This window comes from Gallus gallus, chromosome 2 (genome assembly GCF_016699485.2).
Source record: "Gallus gallus isolate bGalGal1 chromosome 2, bGalGal1.mat.broiler.GRCg7b, whole genome shotgun sequence".
Lineage (NCBI taxonomy): Eukaryota > Metazoa > Chordata > Aves > Galliformes > Phasianidae > Gallus > Gallus gallus.
Window position 1 is genome coordinate 54,434,810 of NC_052533.1, and position 26,122 is coordinate 54,460,931.

At 41.4% G+C, this 26,122-nt stretch overlaps 1 protein-coding gene across 4 annotated transcripts in view; it reads left to right on the forward strand.

Moving 5' to 3' along the window:
• The window catches only part of ADCY1 (adenylate cyclase 1), a 192,526-nt gene that overhangs the window by 51,582 nt on the left and 114,822 nt on the right, over window positions 1-26,122 (forward strand). For all 4 annotated transcript variants that reach the window (XR_003073678.3, XR_003073677.3, XR_003073679.3 and 1 more), the window contains exon 3: window positions 6,119-6,237. Coding sequence is in view for 1 of the 4 variants with exons in the window: in XM_418883.8 (XP_418883.4) it covers window positions 6,119-6,237 (119 nt within the window). In the remaining 3 variants the exon portion in view is untranslated. The remainder of the gene's footprint in view (window positions 1-6,118; window positions 6,238-26,122) is intronic.

Genomic DNA, 26,122 nt, shown 5'->3' on the forward strand with positions numbered 1-26,122 from the left:
TCCAGGGGGCACAGGCAAATTGTTTGCACCTGTACTCCCCACGACCAGAAGGGGTGGACCCAGGGTGGAGCAACACTGGGCTCATATAAGGGCTAGCCACTGAAGGGAGAGCATCTGTTGGACCTAGGCTGCTTTCTGTGAATGAGGGCTGTGTGGCCAGGGATCCTTTTCACCAGTTTGGTGAGTTTCAGTCTCCTTTCTGTATGTATATTAGTTTTCCTGCAAATGCTTTGCCTGGCATCACTAGGATAACCGTCAGAATCGATTTTGCTACTTCATAAGCAGAATGTTTAGTGTAGTTGGTGGAGTACTAGGAAAAGTATCCACATCTCAAAGACAAAAGTGGCATTCTTTAAGAGTATTTTGCAGTGGTTTGGATGAGGGAGATCTAACTTCCTTGAAAAGGAGTTACCCAGGCACATCCTAGTGTTTCTAGCATCTCTGTGACGTTCTGCTGCAGCACTAGTAGGAAAATGTGGACCATTTAAAGTTTATGGGTACATTCCTGACTGGCTGTCTTCTATGGCTGAATTTCTTGAAAGCCTGGGAATTTCTTTTGATGTTTCTACGAAGGAAAGACAGTTTGCTGCATCAGCTGTGGCCTTGAGTTCCACCAAATCTCTTGAAGGAATGCTGAGGGAGGAAAATGAGATTTTTTTTTTGCCTGCATAAAACAACTAGAACAGAATCTTAAAAGAACTGGAACCTGTAGCAGTGGGATCCTTGGAATGTAACTAGGCCAAAACGTGAGAGTTAAATAGAAAATATTTATGTTGATCTGGAAACTATTAATGTAACTTCAAGAAAAGCTATAAAGAATACCCAGCTATAGGCTCCCTTCAACTGGAACCTCTAGAAACGTGACTAGTTGTAACTCAAAAAAAGGAAAAGTTTTTAGGGAAGTCCAGCAGTTATCCCTCAGGTGGTATAACAACCTGCCAAAACAACAGTATACCCTATGGCTTTTCCAAATACGACAGCTGAATTAACAACCCTAGTAAAAAGGCTTTCTTAAAAACTGAAAGTGTCTCTGCATAGCTTATTAAGACTATGGGACATAGAGGCAGAAGGCATTAAGGTTAACAGGTTCAAGATGTCATTCTGGGGAATGGAGAGCTCTTGTTCTCTCGTAAAGACATACTTAAAGTGCTGCCAGCTATGTTCTGTTTCTTTGTCCATAAGGAGACTTTCTCAGGGGATCTCATGGAACAATCCTTAAAGAGTCTGAAGTTTGCTGTCCTGTAGGTCATGGTTCTGATTCCACTTTTTGCCAGGTTTGCATTCCTTAAGATCGTGAGCTCAACTTGGATATTGTCACTGAGCCCAGCTTGCCTCTTATCTTAAACTCTTTAACTGTCTCCTCTGTGCTGGGGAGAACCAGGTCCAGCTACACTTCATCTCTAGTGGGTCTGTCCAATACCTGAACAAAAAGCTATCATCAATGGACTCCAAGAGTCTCCTGGATTTCTTACAGCTTTCTGTATTGTTTTCCCAGCCGATATCTGGGTGGTTGAAATCTTCCGACAGGATGAGAGCCTGCAACAGAAGCCAGCAACAGAAGCAAGAAGGCCTTGTCAACAGTCTCTCCTTGATCAGGTGGCCTATAGTGGACTCTGATCACTGGCTGTCCAATTCCTAATTTTAACCCACAAGCTCTCAACCTGTTCATGACCATTTCTGAAAGGCAGCTCTTCACAATCTATCAGCTTCTTAACATAGAAGGCAACCTCCTCATTCCTCCTACCTTGCCTACTTTTTCTAAAAAGCTTATAACCCTCAATTTGTCCTAGATCATAGAAACCAAAGCCCTAAATGTGACACTATCTGCACAGCCTTCGCTCAGCTGGTTTGTTCTCCTTCTCCTGCTTGGTTCCCAGGAGGACTGCCTACAATCTGTATCTCTTCAGCATATTCCCAACTGACATAAAGCCTTTTTTGATGTTTTTTAATTTCCTAGTTGCAGCCTCACATGACCCAGCTTGAAAGATCAGGAGTGGACAGTAGTCCTCAGGCTTTATCATATCTGTTGTCCTCTTCCTGATGTCCCAAATGTGGGAAGTAAATCTCTCTAAAAGATTATCCAGGTGGAAGATGGGTACCTCAGTGCCCCTAAGCACAAATTCTCCAATTACTAAGACACTTTGTTTTTTTTTTTTACTGGCACTAGTTGTGACTTAGATTCTCAGTTGGACCTTCTTAATGTGTTTTCCCCTTTCTATTTCTAAGCCACTATCTGTACCTTTTTCTTCTTCCATCCCCAGAATTTCCTATCTGTTGGCTAGTGGGAATTGCGAGGCTTCTCCTTTTGCCCAAAGTAGAGACAAGGGTCCAGTCTTCTTCATCCTGCACGTTTGCCCTGTCAGGTTGGAAGCCTGCTTATGTTCTTTCCCTTACTTTGACCTAAGACAGGGTTGTCAGTCTGCCCATGCCACTGCATTATATCAGGTGTCAGTGTCTCTCTACAACTGCTGGATACATCTCAGCCTGGTGACTTGCTCTCAGCTGCTCAAAAATATCATCAAGCTGGATGCACCTGAACCCATGATACATCCCACTTCCCTCAGTCTCTTGGGTGACTTCCACATTCTGGAGCTCCCCACAGCCAGAGATCTGGGCAACTCTTTCACTCCTTGGGAGGTCCATCTGGGTACACACATCAGCCCAGAAGGATTGTGGTCCCTGCATCTGAGTTGCTGCATGGCTTTTGGAACAGATGATCACCATGTTAATTTCAATAGGATGCTGAACTATCCCTGCTCGACATATGTGCATGAACTGATGTGCAAACTGCCATGCCGTACCTTTTGACATGCCATGCCCTGTTTGTCCATCCTGTTTGCCATGTTCCTGGGAGCTGCACTCCCTGGGATGAGCTTTTATAGGCACAAGGGATTGGCTGCCATCACTCTCAGCTCTGTCAACACCACATCAGAGCTGCAGCTGCTCTTGGCTCTGCTCTTCCCAATCATAGGGACTGGGGGCTCCTTGCTCTTCATGCACCTCTTTTTGCACAGTTTTCCATGATTTTCTTGCAGTTTTGCCTCTGTGAAGGATTCCTCAGTGTGAGCCTCCATCCTCAAAGTCAAGCCTCTTGAGGTTTTCAAGATAATCAATGAAGATACTGAACAAGACCAGGGCCAGTACCAATCTCTGGGCAACACTGCTAGTTACAGGCCTCCAACTGGACCCAGAGTAATTGATCACAACATCCTGAGCTCTGTCAGTCAACCAGTTCTCAATCTACATAATTCTCCACTCATCTATCCCATACGTTCTAACTTCCTTTATAAGCATTTTGTGGGAAACTGTGTCAAAGCCTTTCGAAGCCAAGGTGCACAACATCTACTGCTCTTCCTCATCTATCCAGCCAGTGATATTAAAGAAGGCTACTTGGCTGGTCAAGAATGATTTTCTCTTGGTGAATGCGTTTTGACTACTCCTGATAACATTGTCATTCACTTGCTTGCTGATGACATCCAGTATATAAGTTGCTCCTTCACCTTTGTAAGGATGGCAGTGAGACTGACTGGCCTATAGTTGCCTGGATACTACTTCTTGACGTTTTTGAGTGACACTGGCTGTCCTCCAGTCTTTGGGCACCTCCCCCATTCTCCAGGACTTTTCAAAGGTGATAGAGAGTGACTTGGCAATAATTTCAGTGAGTTCTCTCAGCACTCTTCAGGGCCCATGGATTTGTGTGCAATTGATTTTTGCCTAGACAATCTCTAACAAGATTCTCCTCAACTAAGTGGCAGTCTTCCTTTCCCCATACTCTCTCTTTTACTTCCATGGTCTGGGATTTCTGACAGGTAGTCTTACCAGTAGAGACTGAATTGAAGAAGTAATCCTAAATTATGAACTGTGGCTGTTCTCTAAAGTTTAATTTATTCCGTTGTGACATATAAATATTCAATCTGCCATCTTTCCAAAGAAACTGTAAAATTAGAAACCTCTGAAGTATTATTAGGAGTTTCTAACTGCTGAATGTGTGTGTGTGAGCAACACAACGCAGCTGTCCATGCAGATACCCTCTTTTGTATTATTTATTGCTTCTTTCTTAATGTTATTCAAATAACAAGATGATGCAATTTGACCAGGATCTGCACTTAAGTGACATGATATCATGATATGATGTGATCTATGAGTCTGTGTCAGGTTGGAGGCCGGTCACAAGTGGTGTCCCTCAGGGGTCAGTCTTGGGACCAGTGCTCTTCAACGTCTTTATCAGTGACACGGACGATGGCATTGAGTGCACCCTCAGCAAGTTTGCTGATGACACCAAGCTGAGCAGTGCAGTTGATACGTTGGAAGGAAGGGAAGCCATCCAGAGGGACCTGGACAGGCTGGAGAAGTGAACGCACGAGAACCTAATGAGGTTCAGTAAGACCAAGTGCATGGTGCTGCACTTGGGTCGGGGCAATCCCAGATACTTATACAAACTGGGGGAAGATCTCCTTGAGAACAGCCCTGCAGAGAAGGACTTGGGGGTCCTGGTAGATGAGAAACTGGACATGAGCCAGCTTGCAGCCTAGAAGGCCAACTATGTTCTGGGCTACATTAAAGGAGTGGCTGGCAGGGAGAGGGAGGTGATTGTGCCTGTCTACTCAGCTCTTGTGAGGCCCCATCTAGAGTACTGCGTCCAGGCCTGGGGCCCCCAGTACAGGAAGGATGTGGAGCTCTTGGAGCAGGTCCAGAGGAGGACCACTAAGATGATCAGAGGGCTGGAGCACCTCTCCTTTAAACTTTAAAGTTTGAGGGAACTAGGCTTGTTTAGTTTGGAGAAGAGAAGGTTCTGAGGAGACCTCATTGTAGCCTTCCAGTACTTGAAGGGAGGGTATAGAAGGGAAGCAGCTGTTTACAAGGGTGGATAGTGATAGGACAAGGGGGAATGGTTTTAAACTGGGACAGGGAGGTTTGGGTTAGATATTAGGGAGAAGTTTTTCACACAGAGGGTGGTGACACACTAGAACAGGTTGCCCAGGGAGGTTGTGGATGCCCCGTTGCTGGAGGCATTCAAGGCCAGGCTGGATGTGTCTCTGGGCAGCCTGGTCTAGTGGTTGGTGACCCTGCACTTAACAGGGGGGGTTGAAACTCAATGATCATTGTGGTCCTTTTCAACCCAGGCCATTCTATGATTCCATGATATCTCACAGTTAACATTACTGTGACTCCCAGTCATCAGATAAGATGTGGTCCTTTGAAGAATTCCTTCTGACTGTTGCCATGGCAGAAGCTAGCAGGTCTGATTGATAGGCTTGTAACTACTCACAGAAACAAAAACAGATCTATTGGATTTTAAGTTGCAGATGTTCTCTGTGTTAAAACAGAACTTCAATAAGTATCCAAGTACTCCTTACAACACCTAAGAACACCTGCTGCAAGTTCTCTAGGTCCCTGTGAGTGGGTCAGAATACATGTAATACCTGCATAGGACTTTATGGTCAACATTAATGAGATCCAAAACACTGGGGGTCCTTTCTATGTAGATCAGTAACATATGCTAAAATATCTGAGCATATAGTAAGCAGAGATCTATTTAACCAGTGATTAATACCAATGTATTCCATTACTGAGCTGACTGGAATAGTCATTGCTATGATAGATAAGATGTGATTAAAATGATGCCCTTATTATTGTTCCTCTGATTCGCTTTGTGTGGATAAATCTATCATCCATTCCTCCTGATTAATAACCAGCTGCCATAGCACTTGTAATGCAACATTTTCATTAGATTCAGAAGTAGGATGCACAAAAGGACTAGGAAATGATCCTGGATTTTTTTTCTCAGATAAATGCTACATGAGATAAAGTTTTTATTATTAGCACTGTGATGTTAATGAAAGTTATCTGATTTGTAGCTGCCTCTGCCATTTCTGTGTAGTTTTTTTTGTTTGTTTGTTTTTTCTTTTTTAAATGCAGAAATCTGAAAAAGAGAGAAGAGGCTGCAGAAGTTTGAAAAAAAAATGATACATAGTTTTTATCTATTTATGCAGAGAATGTTCTCAGGAAGACTAGATTAGGAAAATACTGTCTAGTTTGCTAGTTTAATACTGTTGAATAATGAGCAACCTTCTATAGCAAAAAAAACTGATGGTGTTTACTTTTTTTGTTCTTCCAGGAGCGTCTCTTGATGAGTCTTTTGCCTAGGAATGTTGCAATGGAAATGAAGGAAGATTTTTTGAAGCCTCCTGAAAGAATTTTCCACAAGATTTACATTCAAAGGCATGACAATGTTAGGTAGGATTGATATCCCCCATGAAGTAATTTAAAACAATGTTCATAACAAATACAGTGATGTGCATGTGTGGTCAGGTTTTAGAATATAATAGACAATCAGTACTGTGATTTATTGTATATAGTCAAGGGGAGAATGGATCCCCCAGGAAGACTTAAGAGACTCAGAAGGTGACTTCATAAGTAGTTTTGAATATTAATGGTGGGAGCTAGGAAACTTCTTTTCAAAGAAATGATAGTTCTTTTTGTACTGCCTCACTTTTTGGTTGAATAAGAGAATTTATTTTATATGGTAAAAATTGCGTGTTTTTATTTAGGTTTCTGATAGTAAGATGGATTACTTTCTGTGCAATAGCTTTTCCAATAGCATAGAAATTCAGGAAATACCATGCAAACTTAAGAATATGCATGTCCATCTCCATCATACAAGCATTCCTCCTCAGAACAGGCTATTGACCAAGGCCCAATTCTACTTCTTGCACTTGTTACCTAGCTCTTGTTAGTGAACAACTGTACAAATGACCTCATTCATATTGATTGTGGTTAAAGTGAATCCTCATTTTCTGTTCTCTTTGCCCCTCCAAACACATTCCTTAAAGGGTTTGTCTGAATGGTGTTGTTTTATGATACTGTCTCTAGTTACATTTTTTCCACACCTAAAACAGTTTCAAAGAGACTTATACCATCCTTGCAGTGAGTAAGATATAGATCCAATAAGAGAGGTCACAGAACTGTCCTCTCTTATGATTTTTACCATGTGCTCACGTGGCAAAGGAGCAAACTATGTAAGTTTCCCTCTCCCTTATCCCGAGGTACATTTTCCTACTCTTGGGTTTCAGCCTATTTCTCACTGAGGTCGCTAGTATTTGAAAAGACCTCTTCTTAGTGGCTAAGTTGCTGCAACTACAATTTTGGAAGTCAGAGAAGCAGAGGTTGCTGTAATGGGAATGCTTAGAAGACTTACAAATTGGATCAGTTTTACACTGTAAGTTAATCATAAAATCACAAAATACTGTCATTGAGTCCTGCTACTGGCTCCTCACAAGGCCACCCAAAATTCATACCTTAAGTATGAGCACACTGTCCAAATGTTTCTTTACTCCATCAGGTTAGTACCATGACCACTGCCCTTGGGAATCTGTTACAAAGCCCAGCAACTCTCTGAATAGGAACATTTTCCTAACTCCTACCATTGACCCTTCCCTAATGCAGTTTTATGCTGTTTCTTTGGGTTACATTACTGAATTTATTAATTAACAACACTTTCCAGTGGTTAAATCCTACATAAAGTTGATCATCATCACTACATATAAAATAACTCTTGGTCTTTAACAAGAAACTTAAAGTTAGTTGTCAGTGTGTAAATATCCCAGTGCTGGTGCTGCAAAGTAAACATTGTTGTTCATGATCTTTGGTAATTCTCACTTGCCAAAATCAAGGTTGTCAGGGTTGTGAGCCCCTCCTGGAGAGAATTCCAGACCAGAAATTGAACTGTCTACTTTCTTCTCTACTTGTCTTGTTTATTTCTCATCCTTTTAAGCTGCTATCCCTCTACCAACATTGATTGCCCTTTTTTCTTCTTCTTGCCAATCTTCTTTCTCTAGGTTATGGCCTGCCTATTTCAGTCACTTATGCTAATCTTTTATGCTCTCTGCCAGATTCTTGTTGCTTGGGTGCCACCTCCTACTGTTTTTGTCCCTTTGGTGATCACATTGCTCATATAACTGTAAAAAGTTATGTCTGGTTATGCTATCACAGTGTTATGAAATACATATGCTGTTGGTTGCATTTATATTCAGGTTCAGTGCAATCCTATGTTGTCCTTGTTAGTTCACTATCCTGGTTTCAACTGGAACAGAGCTTTAGGAAAACAAGAATGTTGATAACACACCAATGTTTTAGTTGTTGCTCAACAGTGTTGTACAGAGCCAAGGATATTTCAGTTTTTCAGCTTCTCATACTATCCTGCCAGCGAGGATTATGGAGGAACAAGGAGCTGGGAGGGGACAGAATGAGTACAGCTGATCTAATCTGGCCAAAAAGGATATTCCATAAATATTGTGAAAAAAATATAAAACTGTGGGGAGTTGGTCACAGGGGCAGCCACTCCTCAGGGATCAGCTTGGCATTGGTCAGTGGGTGGTAATTGCACTGTGCATTGCTTGTTTTGAATATATATATATAATTGCGATTATTTTTTCTCTATTCCTTTTCTGTCTTAGTAAATAGTTTTTATCTCAGCTTGCATGTTTTTTGTTTGTTTGTTTGTTTGCTTGTTTATTTTTTTTCCTAGCTGTAAGGGTGAGGAAAAAGCTATGTGGTCTTTAGCTGCATTCTGGGTTAAACCACAACATACTTTTGTAATTTACAAGCACAGCAGGTCTTAATGTTTGCTACAGAATTATAAGTCTTCTTAAACTGTATTACTCTGCAGTTGAACTCTTTGATTATAATGATTCTGAGTTCACTGTTGTGCTGAAGACTTTTCGAAACTTAACCTGAAGAATGCCCTTTTTCTGCATGAAATGGCATTTCATATATTTTATAACGCTCTTGCAGGTTACTCACCTACTCTATGTGCTGTTCATAGAACATTTTGAACTTGAATACTCTATCTGGAGAGGTGAATTCATTCTCTGACATTAGGAAGGTATTTTGAGGTAAATGGAGAAAACATGCGATTTTAATATGAAAGAAAAGATCTTCAGAGAAGATATGTGAAAACTGGAGATATCCTCTTATCATTGTTACACAAAAGAATATAATTTCTTATGCTAGTAATGGAACTACTGAATTCAGTAAAAGAAAAGGTGGGGAAGAGTGCACTAGTAAATGATCAGCAAGATACTGCTAGCTGGTCCCAGTGGACCTGTTTGACCCTGGTTGCTGTGTAACTCTACACATTTGAATGATGCAGGGGTAACTCCCTGCACATGCCACCCTGACACCAGTGTATGGGACAGTTCTGTAGAGTCTCTTCATGAAGTGCCAGTAACAAGATGTGGACTTTGTCATCCAAAAACTCTCTACCTCCAATGAAGCGTTAGAAAGCAATGTTTCTTTATTCATCATGATGCATGCTGGGTGACTTGACAAGCAAGTGCACGCTCTCAGAGTTCAGGTTCTACATCTGAATAGTTAATACATGCATATGCAGTACATTGGCATACATATTCATTCTTTTTCTAGGACTCATAGATATGTGTCAGTGTCCCTTTGGGCAGGCTCAGTGGCATTTAGGGTGGTCTCTTGCCCGCCTATTTCTTCCCCTTTTTTCACCATCAACTTCATCACTGAAACCTTTGACTGGCTTTCATCCACTTTTCCTCAGTTTGGAAGATTTCCATTGCTTATTAGGCCACTTTTTAAAAACAATATACATGGAACCTGAGGAAAATGTCCTTGCATGTTATGAGGCAAAAGACAGAAGTCTTCTATTATGTCCCCAGTGCAAAATTATTGAGGATCACAAGGCTATTTACCCACTAAAGTAGAAATGGAAAGTTTTAGAACTTACGGATCCCTTTTGTTAAACTAATATATGGATTTTAAAACTAATGTATTAATCCCTATTGCTAAACAAACCAACCTTCCTTTTAAGGGAAATGGAAACAACTTTTTTCCATTTGAGTAGTGGCAACTAATCTGGCCAGAGCTAAGGGACCATCCTTGTATTCTCATAACTTGCTCTTTTCATACCACTCAGTCTGAAAAAATGACAACAAATGAAAAGCCCCTCTATATTTCTAAATTCTTGGAGTTTCAAACATCAAAGCTACTCACTGGAAAACAGAAAATACACTGTATATTTTCCTTTTTTATTGTAATCATTTTCCTTTTTCCTGACAAATATCTGGGATTGTGAGAATATCACCTTCCAGAAAGAAGGGCTAGAAGGGTAGGCACAAAATTAATAAAGTGTACGATTTTTCTCTACTTTTTTTTCTTTAAAAAGGAAATGAAAAGGAACCACAATCAACACATTCATTTCAGCCATCTAAATTTAAAAAGAAAAAAAAAAGTTTTCAAGCACTAGATCTTGCACATGAAAAATTATTCATTCACATGGGGTTTTATTTTTCTTTCTGCAGCAGAAATCATTAACCTCCTTTAATATCAGTTGAATATTTCTGTGTAGTGAAAGGGCAGTTTAAAACTTAAAAAGGGACTGTCAATGAATATACCTACCCCATGGAAGAGCACTGAATAGATGGCTCCATACACAGCTGGCAGTAGCATCAAAAGAATGCATAAAGGGCCTCAGGAGCAACAGTAGTTGGAGAGATTATTTTCTCCTCCAATTTACTCATATGTAGCAAATTGAAAATGCCTGATGGGGCAGACATATATACATTCACAATTTGGAGAAAATCTCTTATATTATTTTATTGACAGTGATACAAGTTGTAACAATATTATTAAGCTTGGTAGTGTTCACTGATGGATACCCCTGCTCTGCCATTTGTTTAGATAACAGAAAGAGCAGCATTTCTGAACCAAGGAGATAAGGAAGTTCTGCAGAGTCTTTGTAACAAGAAAATAGGAGATCTTGCTTAGAATCAGTTATTGGATATGTAACATACTTCTAGGAAACCTCTGAATATATAACATACCTCTTGGAAATTGTATGCATGCATAAAACACAAGTAATGTATATTAACTAAAGACCTTTTATGTAAGCTATGCACGTTAGGAGGATTACCCCCATGCATCCAACAGTGTTATTAAAGAATGCCTGTTTTCTAACACTGGAGCTCGAGTCTTAAAGAGTTTCCTGATCAACCATCTTATGGTATCAAAAGTGAAGAGGATAAAATCTTGAACGCTTAGTACTCCTTCAATTACCGTGCTTGAGCTTTTATAATTAAGTTCTAATAGAAGCAGATCCTTGTTTCTACAGTGTTCACACATAATGTTTGACCTTTGCAGAAAGAAATACTAAAAGCCCAGAATCTGAAATATTGTTTGACCACCTGAGAGATTTATTTTCTTACCCTGTAACTCATCATTTTTCATTTAGAATTTTCATTTTTAAATGAATTGCTTCAATATTAGACTTTTGTTTAAATGAATTCTTACATTTTTTTCTTTCCTCTCACTTGATTTCTCCTAATGCAGTGTTTTGTGATGGTTGTGTCATTTTTATTTATTTATTTTCAAATGAAGTGCAATATATGGAAAGAACTGCTCCCTCCCCTCTCTCACAGTTCATTAACTTAACTTTCAAAATGCAGTTAAGCTTTCTATTCAGCAACAAATGCATTTGAAAAAAGAAAGATCAGTAGCCTCAAATTTGCCTTACACCTGGAAGTAAGATAATAGTACAAGAAAAGCACACCAAGCCGATAAATGTATTTGTACCTGAGCAGAACAGAAGATCTTTCCCAGATAAGCTTCATTATCTACCATTTTGACTGTGTTAAAGACAGTGTTTAAAACAGAAACTACAGAAACTATGGAAACTTCCCAAAGTAGAGGTCAAAAAGAACTGTCATAATCTGGTGAAAACCAGCTCTTTACCAACATGTTCTTCACTCCACGGTTCTGCTGCTTCTCCTTTGTTTTGCACAAAATACCTGACATGCCTGAAAATTACTCAGTGATCTTGAAGATTTGATGGTCTTTGTCACAGTTTGGGGGAATGTAAAGCTGTTAGAGAGTGTCCAAAGGAGGGCTATGAAGATAGTGAAGGGGGCGTTATGTATGAGGAGCAGCTGAGGTCTATTGATATGTTCAGCCTAGAGAAAAGGAGACTGACAGGAGGCCTCATGGTGGCCTACAGCTTCCTCACTAAGGGAAACAGAGGAGCAGGCAATGATCTCTTCACTCTGGTGACTACGACAGGACCCTGGGGACGGCATAGAGATGCACCGGAAGAGGCCCAGGTTGGGTGTTAGGAAAAGTTCTCCACTGAGAGGGTGGTCAGGTGCTGGAACAATCCCCAGGGAAGTGGCTACTGTACCAAGCCTGCAGGACTTTATGAAACATTTGGACATGTTCTCAGACAGAGTTTGAATTTTGGATGGACTCCTGTGGAGTCAGGAGTTAAAGTTGATGATCCTCATGAGTCCCTTCTGACTCAGGGTATTATATGATTCTATGATTGCATACATGAAATGTAGGTTGCAAAACAATTTAACCACAGCAAAAAACAAAGGCAGCTCATACGCAGGCCAAAAGTAACAATTACAGCATTGCATGGTGGCCATAGTTAGATGAATTCTACTCAATTTAAGTAAGCAACCTGGGGGTGAAAGTTTCTTTTCTTATTCTGCACCTCAGCTGTCCATTTCACTTCAGTTTAGACATCTTCCTAAGTTCTGCTTTTGGTTTTGCTCTGTGCTTGTTTCTATTCTTAACATTGCAGATTCCTAAAGAAAGCCAGTGGTGTTCAATCAGTCCTACCACACTCTAGGTGCAGTATTTTAAGAAAGGACAAAGGCAAGCAAGGCAGTACCATGTCTGTTTTCAAGTTTCACCTCTGAATTCCCCTTTCTCCTCCATTCAGATCCTTTCTTGCCAAACATTTGATCACTCAGGCAGTGGTGAACTTCCAGTGGTGAACTAAACTAGGGAACTGATCTGCTCTAAAACTAACACCAGAAAAGCCTGGCCAAATTTCAGCTTTCATGTTCACTACATGGATGGGCAAAATCCTGGGCTGGTGCAAGGAGAGATTAGGAGAGCAAGGCAGCAGTTTCTCTGTGACAGTGCTATCTTTTTTTATTTTCTATTCACTTCTGCCCTGTTTGTACAATGTATGGTATTTAGGATGTTATAGAAATGGGATTTTACTAGTTAAAACACTATTCAAACATATCCATTATAACATCAACAGATTCAAGGAACCTCTACAATTTCTGGTGCCCTACTGTGCTGTCCCTCCAACAGATATCAGGGTGGTTGAAGTCCCCCATGAGGACCATGTTCTGTGAACATGAAGCTGTTCCTGTCTGTTTATAGAGGGCCTCATCCACTCGGTCTTCCTAATCTGGTGGCCTGTAGCAGATTCCCACTACAATTACTCCTTCCCCTGCCTTCCCTTTAACTCTAGCCCATAAGCTCTCTGTCAGATCCTCATCTATCCTCAAGTGGAGTTCCAAGGACTCCAGCAGGACGTTGATGTAGAGGGCAACACCCCCTCTCCTCTTCCCCTGCCTATCTTTCCTAAAGCATTTATACCCATCTATTCCTCCAGTCATGAGAGCCATCCCACCACATCTCAGTGATGCCAGTGACATCATAGCACTGAGGGCACACACATGCCTGCAGCTCTTCTTGCTTATTCTCCATGCATCAGTGTGCATGCATTTGAGTTGGACTCCCATTGTGGCTGATGTACCAATCGGAGTTCCGTAATCCTGCACCTTAGGTGCTGTCTTACTGGCCTGTGATCCAACCCCGGGCCGAAGGTATCCATTACTAACACCAGCATCACAGTGGGATGGTTTGAGGATTCCCTCCCCCAGTAACTCTAATTTAAAGCCTTCTTGATTAAATTGGAAATCTTGTTGCCAAAGATGGTCATCTTCACTGCTGCTTCCAGCTGCTTGTAGTTCCTTCCGACACTCTTCGGGTTGCTAACAGCTGTGTCACTGGTGCCTACATGAAAGAGCAGCAGTGGGTAGTAAGTAGTCCATGGGACGTACAAGGTCTGGCAGCCTCTCCGTCACATCCTTGATGTAGGCTCCTGGGAAGCAGCAGACCTTTCTACAGAGCAGGTCAGGACAACACATGGGTGCCTCTGTACCCCTCAGAAGATAATCAAACACCAGTGTCACCTGTCACTTTTTCATAGCTGCAGTAGCTGCTATGCAATGGGGAGCAGGTCTGGCTGCCTTACTCAGCTCTGATGGCTTACCTGTTACAGTTTCTTTTTCTTTTTCAGTCTGCAGAACCATGAAGCAGTTCTGCAGAGGCACCTCTCACTCTGGGGCAGGTTTCTTGCTCTTGTTAGTCTTTCTCATGAAAATTTGCCATTTCTCACCACTGTTGTCTTCCCCCTCCCTGTTGCCTTCAGCAACTGCGATGTTGGCCTCCTGTGTTAGCCCTCTTGCGCACACTGACCAATTACCTGATCAGGACCAAATGACTGCAGACACATACCAATATGATGAGCAGTAAAATGGCGTCTATTCACTACTAAGCACAGCTTATATACCTTTACTTGAGCTATCGTGCCCTGTCCTGATTCGTCTGTACTGGATCTTAGCCCCTTACCACAATTCCTTATTTGGCTCCTATTGTCTCCTCATTCCTTCACCTTCTTATCTTGTTTACTTCGTTAGCAAGGACAGTCTGTCTGAGCACAACAGCACCCTTTCACTCTGCTTAGGGAGAGGCCTATCCCGTACAGCATGTATCCCCATCAAGTGCCTACTGCAACACCCCCCCAACTGGATGCACCAACGGAGGAGTTTGGGGCTGTTTTGCCCCAGACTGGGGATTCAATGCAGATTGCACGTGATTCTGGCTGACTTTCCCTAGCTCTGCCTTCCTGATAGCACACGGCTTTTTGATTGTCTCCTGCAGCTCAGCCATCTGTCACAGAAGGTCCTGCACCTGGGCATATCTCACACAGGTGAGTCTGCCCCTCACCTCTGCCCCTGGAGTAAGGTCCAGACATTTTCCACAGATCATGATCTGCACAGCTGCTTCTCCCTCTATCTGTCACCAATTTGGTGACCAGGATGACACTGTCTCCCATGACATCCAGGTCACCAAATTGTCAAAAAATTGATTTGATGAATGGACCACTCAGCAGACAAGGAATTGGCTGGATGGTCACACTCAGAGAGTTATGGTCAATGGCTCAACATCCAAGTGGATTCCAGTAATGAGAGGCGTTCCTCGTGGATTCATGCTGGGGCTGGTGTTATTTATTATCTTTGTAGGTGATACAAACAGTGGGATTGAGTGCACCCTCAGCAAGTTGGCAGATGACACCAACCTGAGTGGTGCAGTTGAGATACTAGAGGGAAAGGATGCCATCCAGAGGTACATGGACAAGCTTGAGAGGTGGGCCCATGCCAACCTTATGAAGTTCAACAAGACCAAGTGCAAAGTCCTGAATCTGGGTTGGGGTAATTTTAAGCACAGACTTAGGTTGTGCAGAGGATGGCTTGAGAACAGTCCTGAGGAGAAGGATTTGGAGGTGTCGGTTGATGAAATATACAACAGGAGCTGGCAACATGCACTTGCAGAGCAGAAAGCCAGCTGCATCCTGAGTTGCATCAAGAGAATTGTGACCAGCAGGTCGAGGGAGGTGATTCTACCCCTCTGCTTTGCTCTAGTGAGACCCAGCTTGGAGTACTGCATCCAGTTTTGGAGCCCCCAACATAAGAAGGAGATAGTTATTGGAGATGGTCCAGAGGAGGGCCATGAAGATGATCAGAGAGCTGGAGCGTCACACTTATGAGCACAGGCTGAGGGAGTGGGGCTTTTCAGCATAGAGGAGAGAAAGCTCCGGAGGAACCTTATAGCAGCTTTTCAGTATCTGAAAGGGACCTACAGGAAAGCTGGGGAGGGACTTTTCATAAAGGCATATAGTGAGAGGATGAGGGGAAATGTTTTAAACTGGAAGAGGGTAGATTTAGACTAGATACGAGGAAGAAATTCTTTACTGTCAGGGTGGTGAGACACTGGAACAGGCTGCCCATTGAGGGTGTGGATGCCCCTTCCCTGGAAGCATTCAAGGCCAGGCTGGATGGGGCTTTGAGGAACCTGGTCAAGAGGGAGGTATCCCTGCCTATAGCAGGGGGGTTGGAACTACATGATCTTAATGGTCCCTTCCAACCCAAACCATTCTATGACTCTGCAATAACCTTTCTGTAACAAGAAAAGCTCAATATTTATCTTTTCATAGCTTCTGAGCATTCTTCTTCAGTTTTTCAGAGATGGCCCCTCCAAAGCATGTGGTTTCTCAGAACCTTGGTAAATGTTAGCTTAGAAATTAAATCAAGGGATATTACTGCCTGGCAATGTGGATTGTTAACCTTATGAGCATTCATCCTACTGAGAAGGTGACAGTCTTCTGAGTCTTCAGTACATAAAACACTGTTATTAGTCTGTCTTAACTTTCCCATAGATACCTCTGTAGCATCAATGGTAGGAAAAAAAGTTTCAGAAACTTTCACTGATAAAGAGGAAACAAAATGTTTACCTCATATGTCATTTGAGGAGAGCACTGGCAAAGCTGGTCTCTTCTCAGCCCTTAGCTTTCCAGAGAAACTCTGGACCAGAAAGTTTCTGCTGCAGATAATTCATTTTCAGTTTCTCTTGTCTCTGTATGACTGAAGTTTGCATTTGCTGCCATTTCTGTGATTAGCTAGTCTTAAACCTGCTAGTTGGCAAGTGAAATCCAACTGAACTATCTCAGGTTCTAGTGGGAAATGCAAAATTATCACTATGGTGCCTGTGTATCATCATGGTGACCTGTGTATCATCACTGTGTGGTGCCCAAGCCTTGCTGACTGGAACCGCTAGAGCAGATGTTGCTGACCAGAACTTGTTCCTTGTCCTGCACAGAACCATAGGTGTTTTAACTTGAGCTAAGAATGGAATATAACTGTATTTAAATGGGATCACTCCTCACTAGATCTTGCTTCGTCTTCCTTGGTCCCCTCAGTAACTCCATTCTTGTTTGCTTGATGTCCCTCTAATTCTCCAGATGGGGTTAGAAATCAGTTTCCCAAACAACATTAGCAGAAGTAAATAGCAATCTCTTCCTAGTTTGCCACAGCTGATCTCTGCTATTCCCACAGCATAGCATCTGCAAGGGAGTATATGTGTACCCAGAAAATGCTCCACTATGTCAACAGTATCCCAGAGACTGCTCTGAAGGCCCAACTAGAAAAGAATACTAAGTAAATTTTGCTGATGACATAAACTGGAGATGTGCATGTCCTCTTTTCTTTGATTTGGTTCCTATGCTTTTATTAGACAGTTAAGAAACTTACAAAGCAATTCAACAAAATCAGTGCCATCTAAATCATACTTTACAGGATCAAGTGCTTTATCTATAAAGAAATGATTTGATCTAGATATGATTGTATCAGTACTCAGGACTTGAATGTATGCTAATTTTGAGGACAACACTAAATTGGGATGAGCTGTTGACTCCCTCCAGTGTAAAGAGGCCTTGTAGAGAGATCTTGATAAACTCTAAAGCTGAACAATCATCAACTTCATGAAGTTTCACAAGAGAAAATGCTGGATTCTGCTGCTGGGATGGGGCAATCCTAAACATGTGTATGCTCTAGGGTACGCAAGGCTGGAGAACAGCTTTGTGGAAAGGGATCTGGGGGTTCTGGTTGATGACAGGTTGAAGATGAGTCAACAGTGTGCTCTGACAACTGAAAAGTCCACAGTACACAGGCACAGTATTGCTAGCAAGCCAAGGGAAGTGATTGTCTTGCTTTACCCTGTACTAGGGTGGTCTCACCTTGAGCACATTGTGTAGTTTTGGGTGCCATGACATAAGAAGGACATAAAACTATTAGAGAATGTCCAAAGGAAGGCCACGAAGGTGATGGCGAGGCTAGAGGGCAAGGTATATGAGAAGTAGCTGAGGTCCCTTGGCTTGTTTAGTCTACAGAAGAAGAAACTGAGGAAAACAGAGGGTCAGGCACTGATCTCTTCTCTCTGGTGACAGCAACAGCATCCAAGGAATGAAGCTGAATCAAGGGAGGCTCAAATTGGGTATTAGGAACAAGTTCTTAACCAGCAGCTGTTTGGGCTCTGGAACTGCACTTCAAAGTGCCGTGCTCATGGCGCTTCAAGAAGTGTCTGGACAGTGTGCTCAGAAATAGGGCTTGAGTTTTTGGTAGTCCTATGTGGACTCAGGAGTTGGACTCGATGATCCTTGTGGTTCCTTTCCAAATCAAGATATTCTTTGTCAGTCAAAGAGGAAGAAGAGAGTTTTTTCTACCTCTGTTACCTTGTAAGGTTCTTGAACAAAATTGTTATGCGTTTGGAAAAAATGCATGTATTTTAAATGGAAAAAAAAAACAAAACAAAACAAAACAATAATGTAATGCAAAATATCATGCAAAACTATATTCAAATACACTTGCAGAATTATAGTATGAATCAGATGAGGATGATGACTTTAAGCCTCAGAAAAGAAAAACTATCAAAGTCATTTTTGTGCCTCATGACTAAGAAATGGTCAAGAATGTTTCAAGAGCCATTTCACCATAGCACAAGTGCTACCTTAGAAAGTTAAATCCAGCCATTACCACCACAAATGATGTGAGGAGCAGTGAAGACACTGTGAATACACCCCAGTAAACCTGCTCTCTGTGACACTCAGGATTACATTTTGTAACATACAAGAAACATTTCCTTTGTAAGATTGGGTTAAGTAATACAGGATTAATATCACCTTTTCTGGACATATGGGCCTGAAAACATTGCAGATTTCATACATATATATGTATATGCATAATGGCTAACAAAAGAACATACTAGTCCTCACTGAATCTCTAATGTACCTATAATTCAACTGAATAATTTCAAGCCTTGTTTCAGCTCAAATACGTGGCCTGTATGGAGTCCCCAACACGTTTTACCATTTCTTTACTTTGAAATTGACTTCTATTGACTTCTATTACTTTTTTATATTAATAGAAGTGTTTCAACACATGCATGGATAAGGCCAACTTGGTATCTTAACAGACAATTCTCCGTGCTCTGCAACTCGTATTTCAAGAAAGAAACAGACAGTGGACACTGGGCTGCTATCAATTTATTGAGGCTCTGGTACTGAAATTTCATTTCACCTAATTTTTACAAGGGAGAAATAGAACTAGCTCAATGTAATGAGATAGATTAATCACAGGCAACACACTGATTCAAAGCTACTAATAAAAACATCCCTTTTATCCACTTGGAGGTAGTTCTAACTCAGCGTAAGATCAGAGCATAATCTACAGCTATGTAAATGAAAATACTTCTGGTCTCTTCTATGTTCTAAAAAGTACCAAAATACATGCCATATTTTAATTTCAACTGCCCATTTAAATGCTTAAAAATCTTCCCAGTTCCTTCAGTCACTCCTCACAGGGCATATTCCCCAAGCCTTCCACCAGCCTTGTTGCCCTTCTTTGGACCTGCTCCAGAACCTCAGTGTCCTTTCTGTACGGATGTGCCCAAAACTGAACACAGTACTCGAGGTGGGGCTTCACCAGCGCTGAGTACAGGGACAGGATTACTTCCCTAGTCCTGCTCACCACACCATTCCTGATACAAGACAGGATACTATTGGTCTTCTTGGCCACCTGGGCACACTGCTGGCTCATATTCAGCCAACTGTCCATCAGTCCACCAAAGTCCCTTTCCATCAGGCAGCTTTCCAGCCACTCTTCCCCAGGCCTGCAGGATATCCTGGGGTTGTTGTGAACAAAATGCAGGACCTGACACTTGGCCCCATTGAAACTCATACAGTTTACCTTGGTCCATTGATCGAGTCTATCCGGATCCCTATGTAGTGCCTTTCTCCCCTCTGGCAGATCAACACTCCCTCCCAACTTGGTGTCATCTGCAAACTTACTGAGGATGTACTCAATCCCCTCATCAAGATCATTAATAAGGATGTTAAATAGAAGTGGCCCCAGTACCAAGCCATGGGGGACACTGCTCGTGACTGGCCACCAACTGGGTTTAACTCCATTGACCACAACCCTTTGGGCCCAGCCATGCAGCCAGTGTTTCACCCAGCGGAGTATACACCCATCCAAACCATGGGCAGCCAGCTTCTCCACGGGAATGTTGTGGGGGACAGTGTCAAAGGCTTTACTGAAGTCCAGGTAGACCACATTGACAGCCTTACCCTCATCCACTAAGTGGGTCATCTTGTCATAGAACGAAATCATATTTGTCAGACAGGATCTACAATTCATGAACCCATGCTGACGGGGCCTGATTCCCTGGTTGATCTTTAATTGATTTGTGATGGCTCTCAAGATTGTCCATTCTGTAACCTTCTTTAGTGCTTATGTGAGACTGATAGTTCTGTGTAAGAAGCTGGAACAATTTTTGTCTCAAAGTCTCTTCAGGAGTACCTATCCAAAACATAACCTACTTGACAAGCTTTTGGGGTTAGTGGTTACCATGATCACAGCAGTAAGAGAAACACATGTGGCTGGACAGCTAGGAGAAACCTTTTTGGTTGTTGCCTCTATTGGGCATTCAAGCTAACCTATGGGAGTTGTCTCAGAGGAGAGGACCACCATGCAGTCAGTGCACATACCTAGCAGCCCACCATGTTACAATCGTGCGGCCAACTGCCGATTACCCAACAGAAAGGACACGTACTATGGACACATGGTTGCAACCACCATTGCCACAATGAACAAAACATAAGTGCCCCTGGCAATTGCCGTCGACCCTGACAAAAACATAAGTAGCCCTGGCAACTATCATCATCCCTTAAGAACCAAACAGAAGCGTCCATGATAGCCAACTTGCCCCTGGCAACCAAAAGGACACTATGGAGGGGATAAAAACCCAAAGAGTTCCAAAGAAGAACAGGCACCCCCTCCACTGAAATGCAAACGTGCAGGTCAATGAGACATCACTGACCAACTTGATGTCTCCCTATGGACCAGTGAGATGTCACTGGATCCCTGGTGATGACTATCCCTACTTTGTAAACAATTTGCTAGGATTTCTCTCTTCACCATTGCTAACTTATCCGTCTTCCTTGTATTCCTTGGTAGCTTAGAATTTGTAATAAGTCATTGGACAACTTTTTTGTTTATTGGACAATATATTTGTTGCCTTTATCTTCCTCTTGGGTATATATATGTTGGACCATCTCCTCCAATAATTGGATCAAGACAGTCTGTAGCTATTGGGATCATCTTTCTGGCCCTTTTTGAAGATGGGCATCACATTTGCCAGTCTCCAGTCTACTGGGATATCCCTGGTTAGCCAGGACTGTTGGGTATGATGAGGAGTGGCTTGGCAAGCGTATTCACCAACTCTCTCAGAACTCTAGGGTGCAATCCATTTGTCCACATGAACGTGTGAGTCTTGAGCTTCTGAAGAAGGTCCGAAACCATTTCTTCATGGATTATGTAGTGCCTATTCTGTTCCACATCACTGTCTTCCAGCGCAGGGGGCTGTATGCCCAAGGAACGACTAGTCTTACTGTTGAAGACAGAGGTACTCCCTAGCCCTCCTCTGACTCAGAGCATGATTCAGGGCTCCTTGACACAGGGATGCTCCAGATAATCACAGAACATGAGATAATTGTTCATAATGCTTCTTTATTTCCTGAAATTGTTCACTGCACTGTCATCTTTATTTGTTCAGGTTTTCTACATCAAAAGAAGTTAGAATTTAATAGCTATGAGGGGTGGGAGGGCTGTGTCTCACTCCAATTAGCAGAGTGAGAGGGGAGATTCTTTGATATACCCGGAGTGAGACTGAGACACAAGTGAGATCAAATGTCATCCGATCTGTTTATTATCAATTTATGTGATGAGGAAGGGAAAGACTGGCAATTATTATGAATTAGGGCAATGGGGAAGGGAAGGCAGGCAATAGGAAAGATAGGAAAAGAGAAAGAATTATGTAAAGCGGGGATAGTCACAACCGAGGATCCAGGTATGTCCATTGTGCACCATTCTGATGGTCCAAGGCCTATGCAGGAGTAAGGCTACACTGGGAGGCAGCAGCAGAATGGCCAGCCTTAGGCAGCAAGCAGGTAAAGAGAAGGCAATCAGCAGCGGGTCCAGGAGACATAGGCAGGTCTCAGGTAGCAAGCCCAGAAGAATCAGGCAGCAGGCAAATATCACACCACAAGGCGTCCAATATTGGGCACACTGTTCGTTGGTTCTAGGTGCCTTTTTTTTTATCCTATTATTCTGCCAGCATGGCATTCCTGGGCACTTAGGTTAGAGTCATGTGCAGCACCTATGGGCATGTAGTTTCTCTGGACAGTTATCTCCCCTGAGATATGTCCAAAAAAGGCTGCTTATTGGCCATTTAGCAACTGCTTATCCCTGGCAGGTGCTTATATCTTGTCTCCCCTGGGCTGCAAGTCTTCAGACAAAAGATTTCATAGACTTGTCCATCTGTTGAAGTTGTAGACACGAGTGCAGACTGTCTTGGACTTGTCCAAGACTTGCCTGGACTTGTCCACCTGTCAGAAATAGTCTCTTACAAGATTCTTATCAGATCAAATACTCCAGGTTACTAAAAAAAAAAAAAAAAAAAAAAAAAGTCTTTGGGAAAAAAATTGGAGGAAAGCTAACAGTCAAAAGAAAAACAATTTTTCAATGCTTACAAATCTGCATTTATATATAAAGATACAGGTATATATCATCAAAGGGTTGTTGCATTATTATGGGTGGTTTAATGATAAAATTAGGTAGGTATTAGGGATTATGAGTGCTATATTTAAGTGTAATGCATAGTAGAAAGTGATCATAAGTAATTGTAGATGCAATTAATGTTGAAGCCAAGAAAACTAACAAAGTAACTTAACACACCAGTGAGTTACGTCAAGCAGGTATTCCCTTCATTACAGCACTGGGTGCATGGGGGATCTCTCCACTGACATGCACATCGAGAGAATCAGCAACTACATATTTAAAGGTGTAGCGTATACATATTCATTACATTCCAAGGACATGGGCTTGGAATTATTTCTTACTCCAAGAAATAATTAACATTTCTGGTGGTTGTGGGATGAAGGATGAAGTCATTCTTGCTGTAAATTTCCAACCTTTTAAGGGGGTTAGCACAGAGTTCCCACGGATGGTATGTTGAGCTGAGGCATCTGTTTTGCCATCTTATTTTCAACAACAGGGCATCTATTCTTATGTTCACTTCACAACAAGTTTTGAGGCCTCCACATTTTGTTCTTGAGCTTACATTTATGCAAGCCTCCTGTCCTTCAGCTTGTATCTCCTCAAGTTATACAAAAGGTTGTTATCACAATATGGAAAAGTTATTCTCATGATTCACTGGACATGATAATGGGATATGATGGCTTTTTTCAAGCTTTTTTGAAGAAGCTATCTTTCCAAAAAGCTAGGTGATTTTTATTAAGGAGGAAATATTCTAAGACCAGAAAGAATGATACAGTGCAAAGCATTTATAATAGGAAATGTTCTTCAGCAAACTAAACTCTGAAATGAGACAAACCCTTGAAGAATATTATTGGCAAAGTTGGTAACTGAAACAATCCACTTCTGTATTAAAAGATATATATTAATCAAAGACTGTACAACTTTCTGGGAGAAATAATCTACTTTTTCAATCAAATGTTACAAAGCTAGAAGGTGTTTTCATTGATGGGTATTTAGGCTCTACCAATCAATACATTTAAAAAATATTAAAACTAAGATTTTTATAGAAAAAAAAAGTAAGTAGTTTTAGGCTCATTTTACTAAGTGCAATCTGAATAAGTGGAAATTTTCAGAAAACAGCAACAGAAAAGCTAGGGTCAAAACTATGAGCGCTGCAAGAACGAAGGAAATACTAACCCAATTGCAGCTGCACCAACAAATGATAGCTGTGAGCAGAATAATACTGGAATAATGAGGATTTAAGTCATGGAAAAGGTAGCCATAGATGTTATTTGAGATAGACAACTCATAACAAAATTATGCCTTGCATCTCAAATAAAACCATCAAAAGAAAAGATTTTGAGGTACTCTCCTGCTGCTTCTGTTTGGCTCTTCAGAAGCACTAGTTTGTGTTCCTCTGATCTTTAGTAAGTCAGAAGATACTGTTAGGATCAAGCAAATCTCCATCTCAAAACACTGCTTCTGCAAAACAACAGCATCATGCAGACATTAAAATCAAGAGCAGGGCAAAAGTTTGACAAAACACTTTTGTCAATTGTTTTGCTGTTTTTTCACCAGAGTGCCTGGTTAAAATTTCTCTGGAATCAAAGTATGTAGAGTCATATCCCTGAATGATTGTTAAGATAAACAATTCCTAACATGTAGCTTCTCATTTCTTTTTTCTCTAAATGCAATTACTTTATTTAAAATACAATTATTTGGCAATCACTGTAAAGGTCCCTTTGTATCCACTATATGAATTCTTGTATGCATAAGTAGCCATACTTTACTCTATTTCAATCCTCCCCATGAGTATGAATTGCTGTGGTGCTAGCACTTAAGTTACAGTGAACCAAGACTATTTTCCTCTTTTTTTTCTTTCTCTACAGGAGTGATTAAAGTGCCTTAACGTTGATGCCACTCATCTAGTGGATTTGTCTTAACTTTTCTATGTATATCAATGTCAGACACAGCTTACACAGAATCATAGAATCATACAACCATAGAATTGCTCAGATTGGAAGAGACCTTCAAGATCATCAAGTCCAACCACAATCTAACCATACTACCCTAACTCTGACAACCCTCTGTTGAATCATGTCCCCGAGCACCACATCCAAATGGTTTTGAAACACATTCAGGGATGGTGACTCAACCACCTCCCTGGGGAGCCTATTCCAGTACTTAACAACCCTTTTTGTAAAGAAGGTTTTCCTGATATCCAACCTGAACTTACTCCAGCACAACTTGAGGCCATTTCCCCTCATCCTTTCACCTGTCACCAGTGAGAAGAGACCAACCCTGCTCTCGCTGTAAGCACCTTTCAGGTATTTGAAGAGAACAATAAGGTCTCCCCTCAGCCTCCTCTTCCCCAGACTAAACAGCCCCAGTCCCTTCAGTCACTCATTTATGACCTGTATTATTTTTCCTCTGTATTTTATATTCAAATCAAAAGAAAGTAATTTCAATGCTATTTTGTGTTCTGCTGGGAAATAGGTGGGGACTTGGACTTGGCAAAAACTGAATATATTTGAAAATGTGTTTGCCGGGGAAAAATATTTAGACATATTACTGTAATTCTGACAGAGCGTATCTTTTTGCTTCTTTCTGTAATATCCTTCTGTTTTCCGTGGTCATAAAAAACATTATAATCTCTAACCAGCTATCATTCCTTATGTCATATTTTGTGACATACCACTCAATAAAGGTTTTGTTTATTCTTTGTATTCTAAAATCTTGAGCAGGTTTTTCAGTGGAAAAAAAATAGTTTAAAGATTTGATTCCATCAGATAGATATTTACTCCCACAGTAATAAAACTTATGTCGAAGACCTAGATGCTACATGTTATCGCTTTAGGCATTTTACAAGGACTGCTCCAAAAGGAATGCCTCTTGTTTTATTATCTAGACCCATGATATCAGACACAGATGTTGGTGGTCTGGTAGTAAAGGATGAACCTTCCTGACACTACTCCATTACATTTTGTTGCTGCGTGACAAATAGCAGCAAAAGTGTGGTCTGACAAAAAGGTATCTGACATAGAAGTGTGTATGAAACATATGAAACAAAGGTGTGTAATTGAATGTGGATAACACTGCACCCATTAACCTTCATAGACACTTACTGAACATTTATGGAGATCAAACAGTGAACGTTAGTACAGTGAGGCAGTGGGTGTTGTGTTTTAGCAGTTGCATCAGCAACAGTCAGTCACATACACTGGTGCAGATTTTTAGAAGTGCAGCATGAAGGCTCTTGTTCATTACTGGCAAAAACATATAGCTAATGACTGTTGACTATGTTGAAAAATAATGATTTGTAGCTGAGAATTTTCTCTAAGAAATTGTGTCATTGTGTTTTTTGTATCTGTTATAGTTCCCATGGAAATAAAAAAGAAGCATTACTTCCAGGGTGATCTATGTACAATAACTGTTGTTACTGCCCAGAACATTTGTAATTCAAGTAATAAAGGAAGAGGCAATGGATGGACAGACTGGTGAAGAAGTGCAAGCAGTACTGTAGCACATTAGCTTTACTTTACATTTACTTTAGCACATTAGCTAAAGTAAAACAAGCCAACTAATAA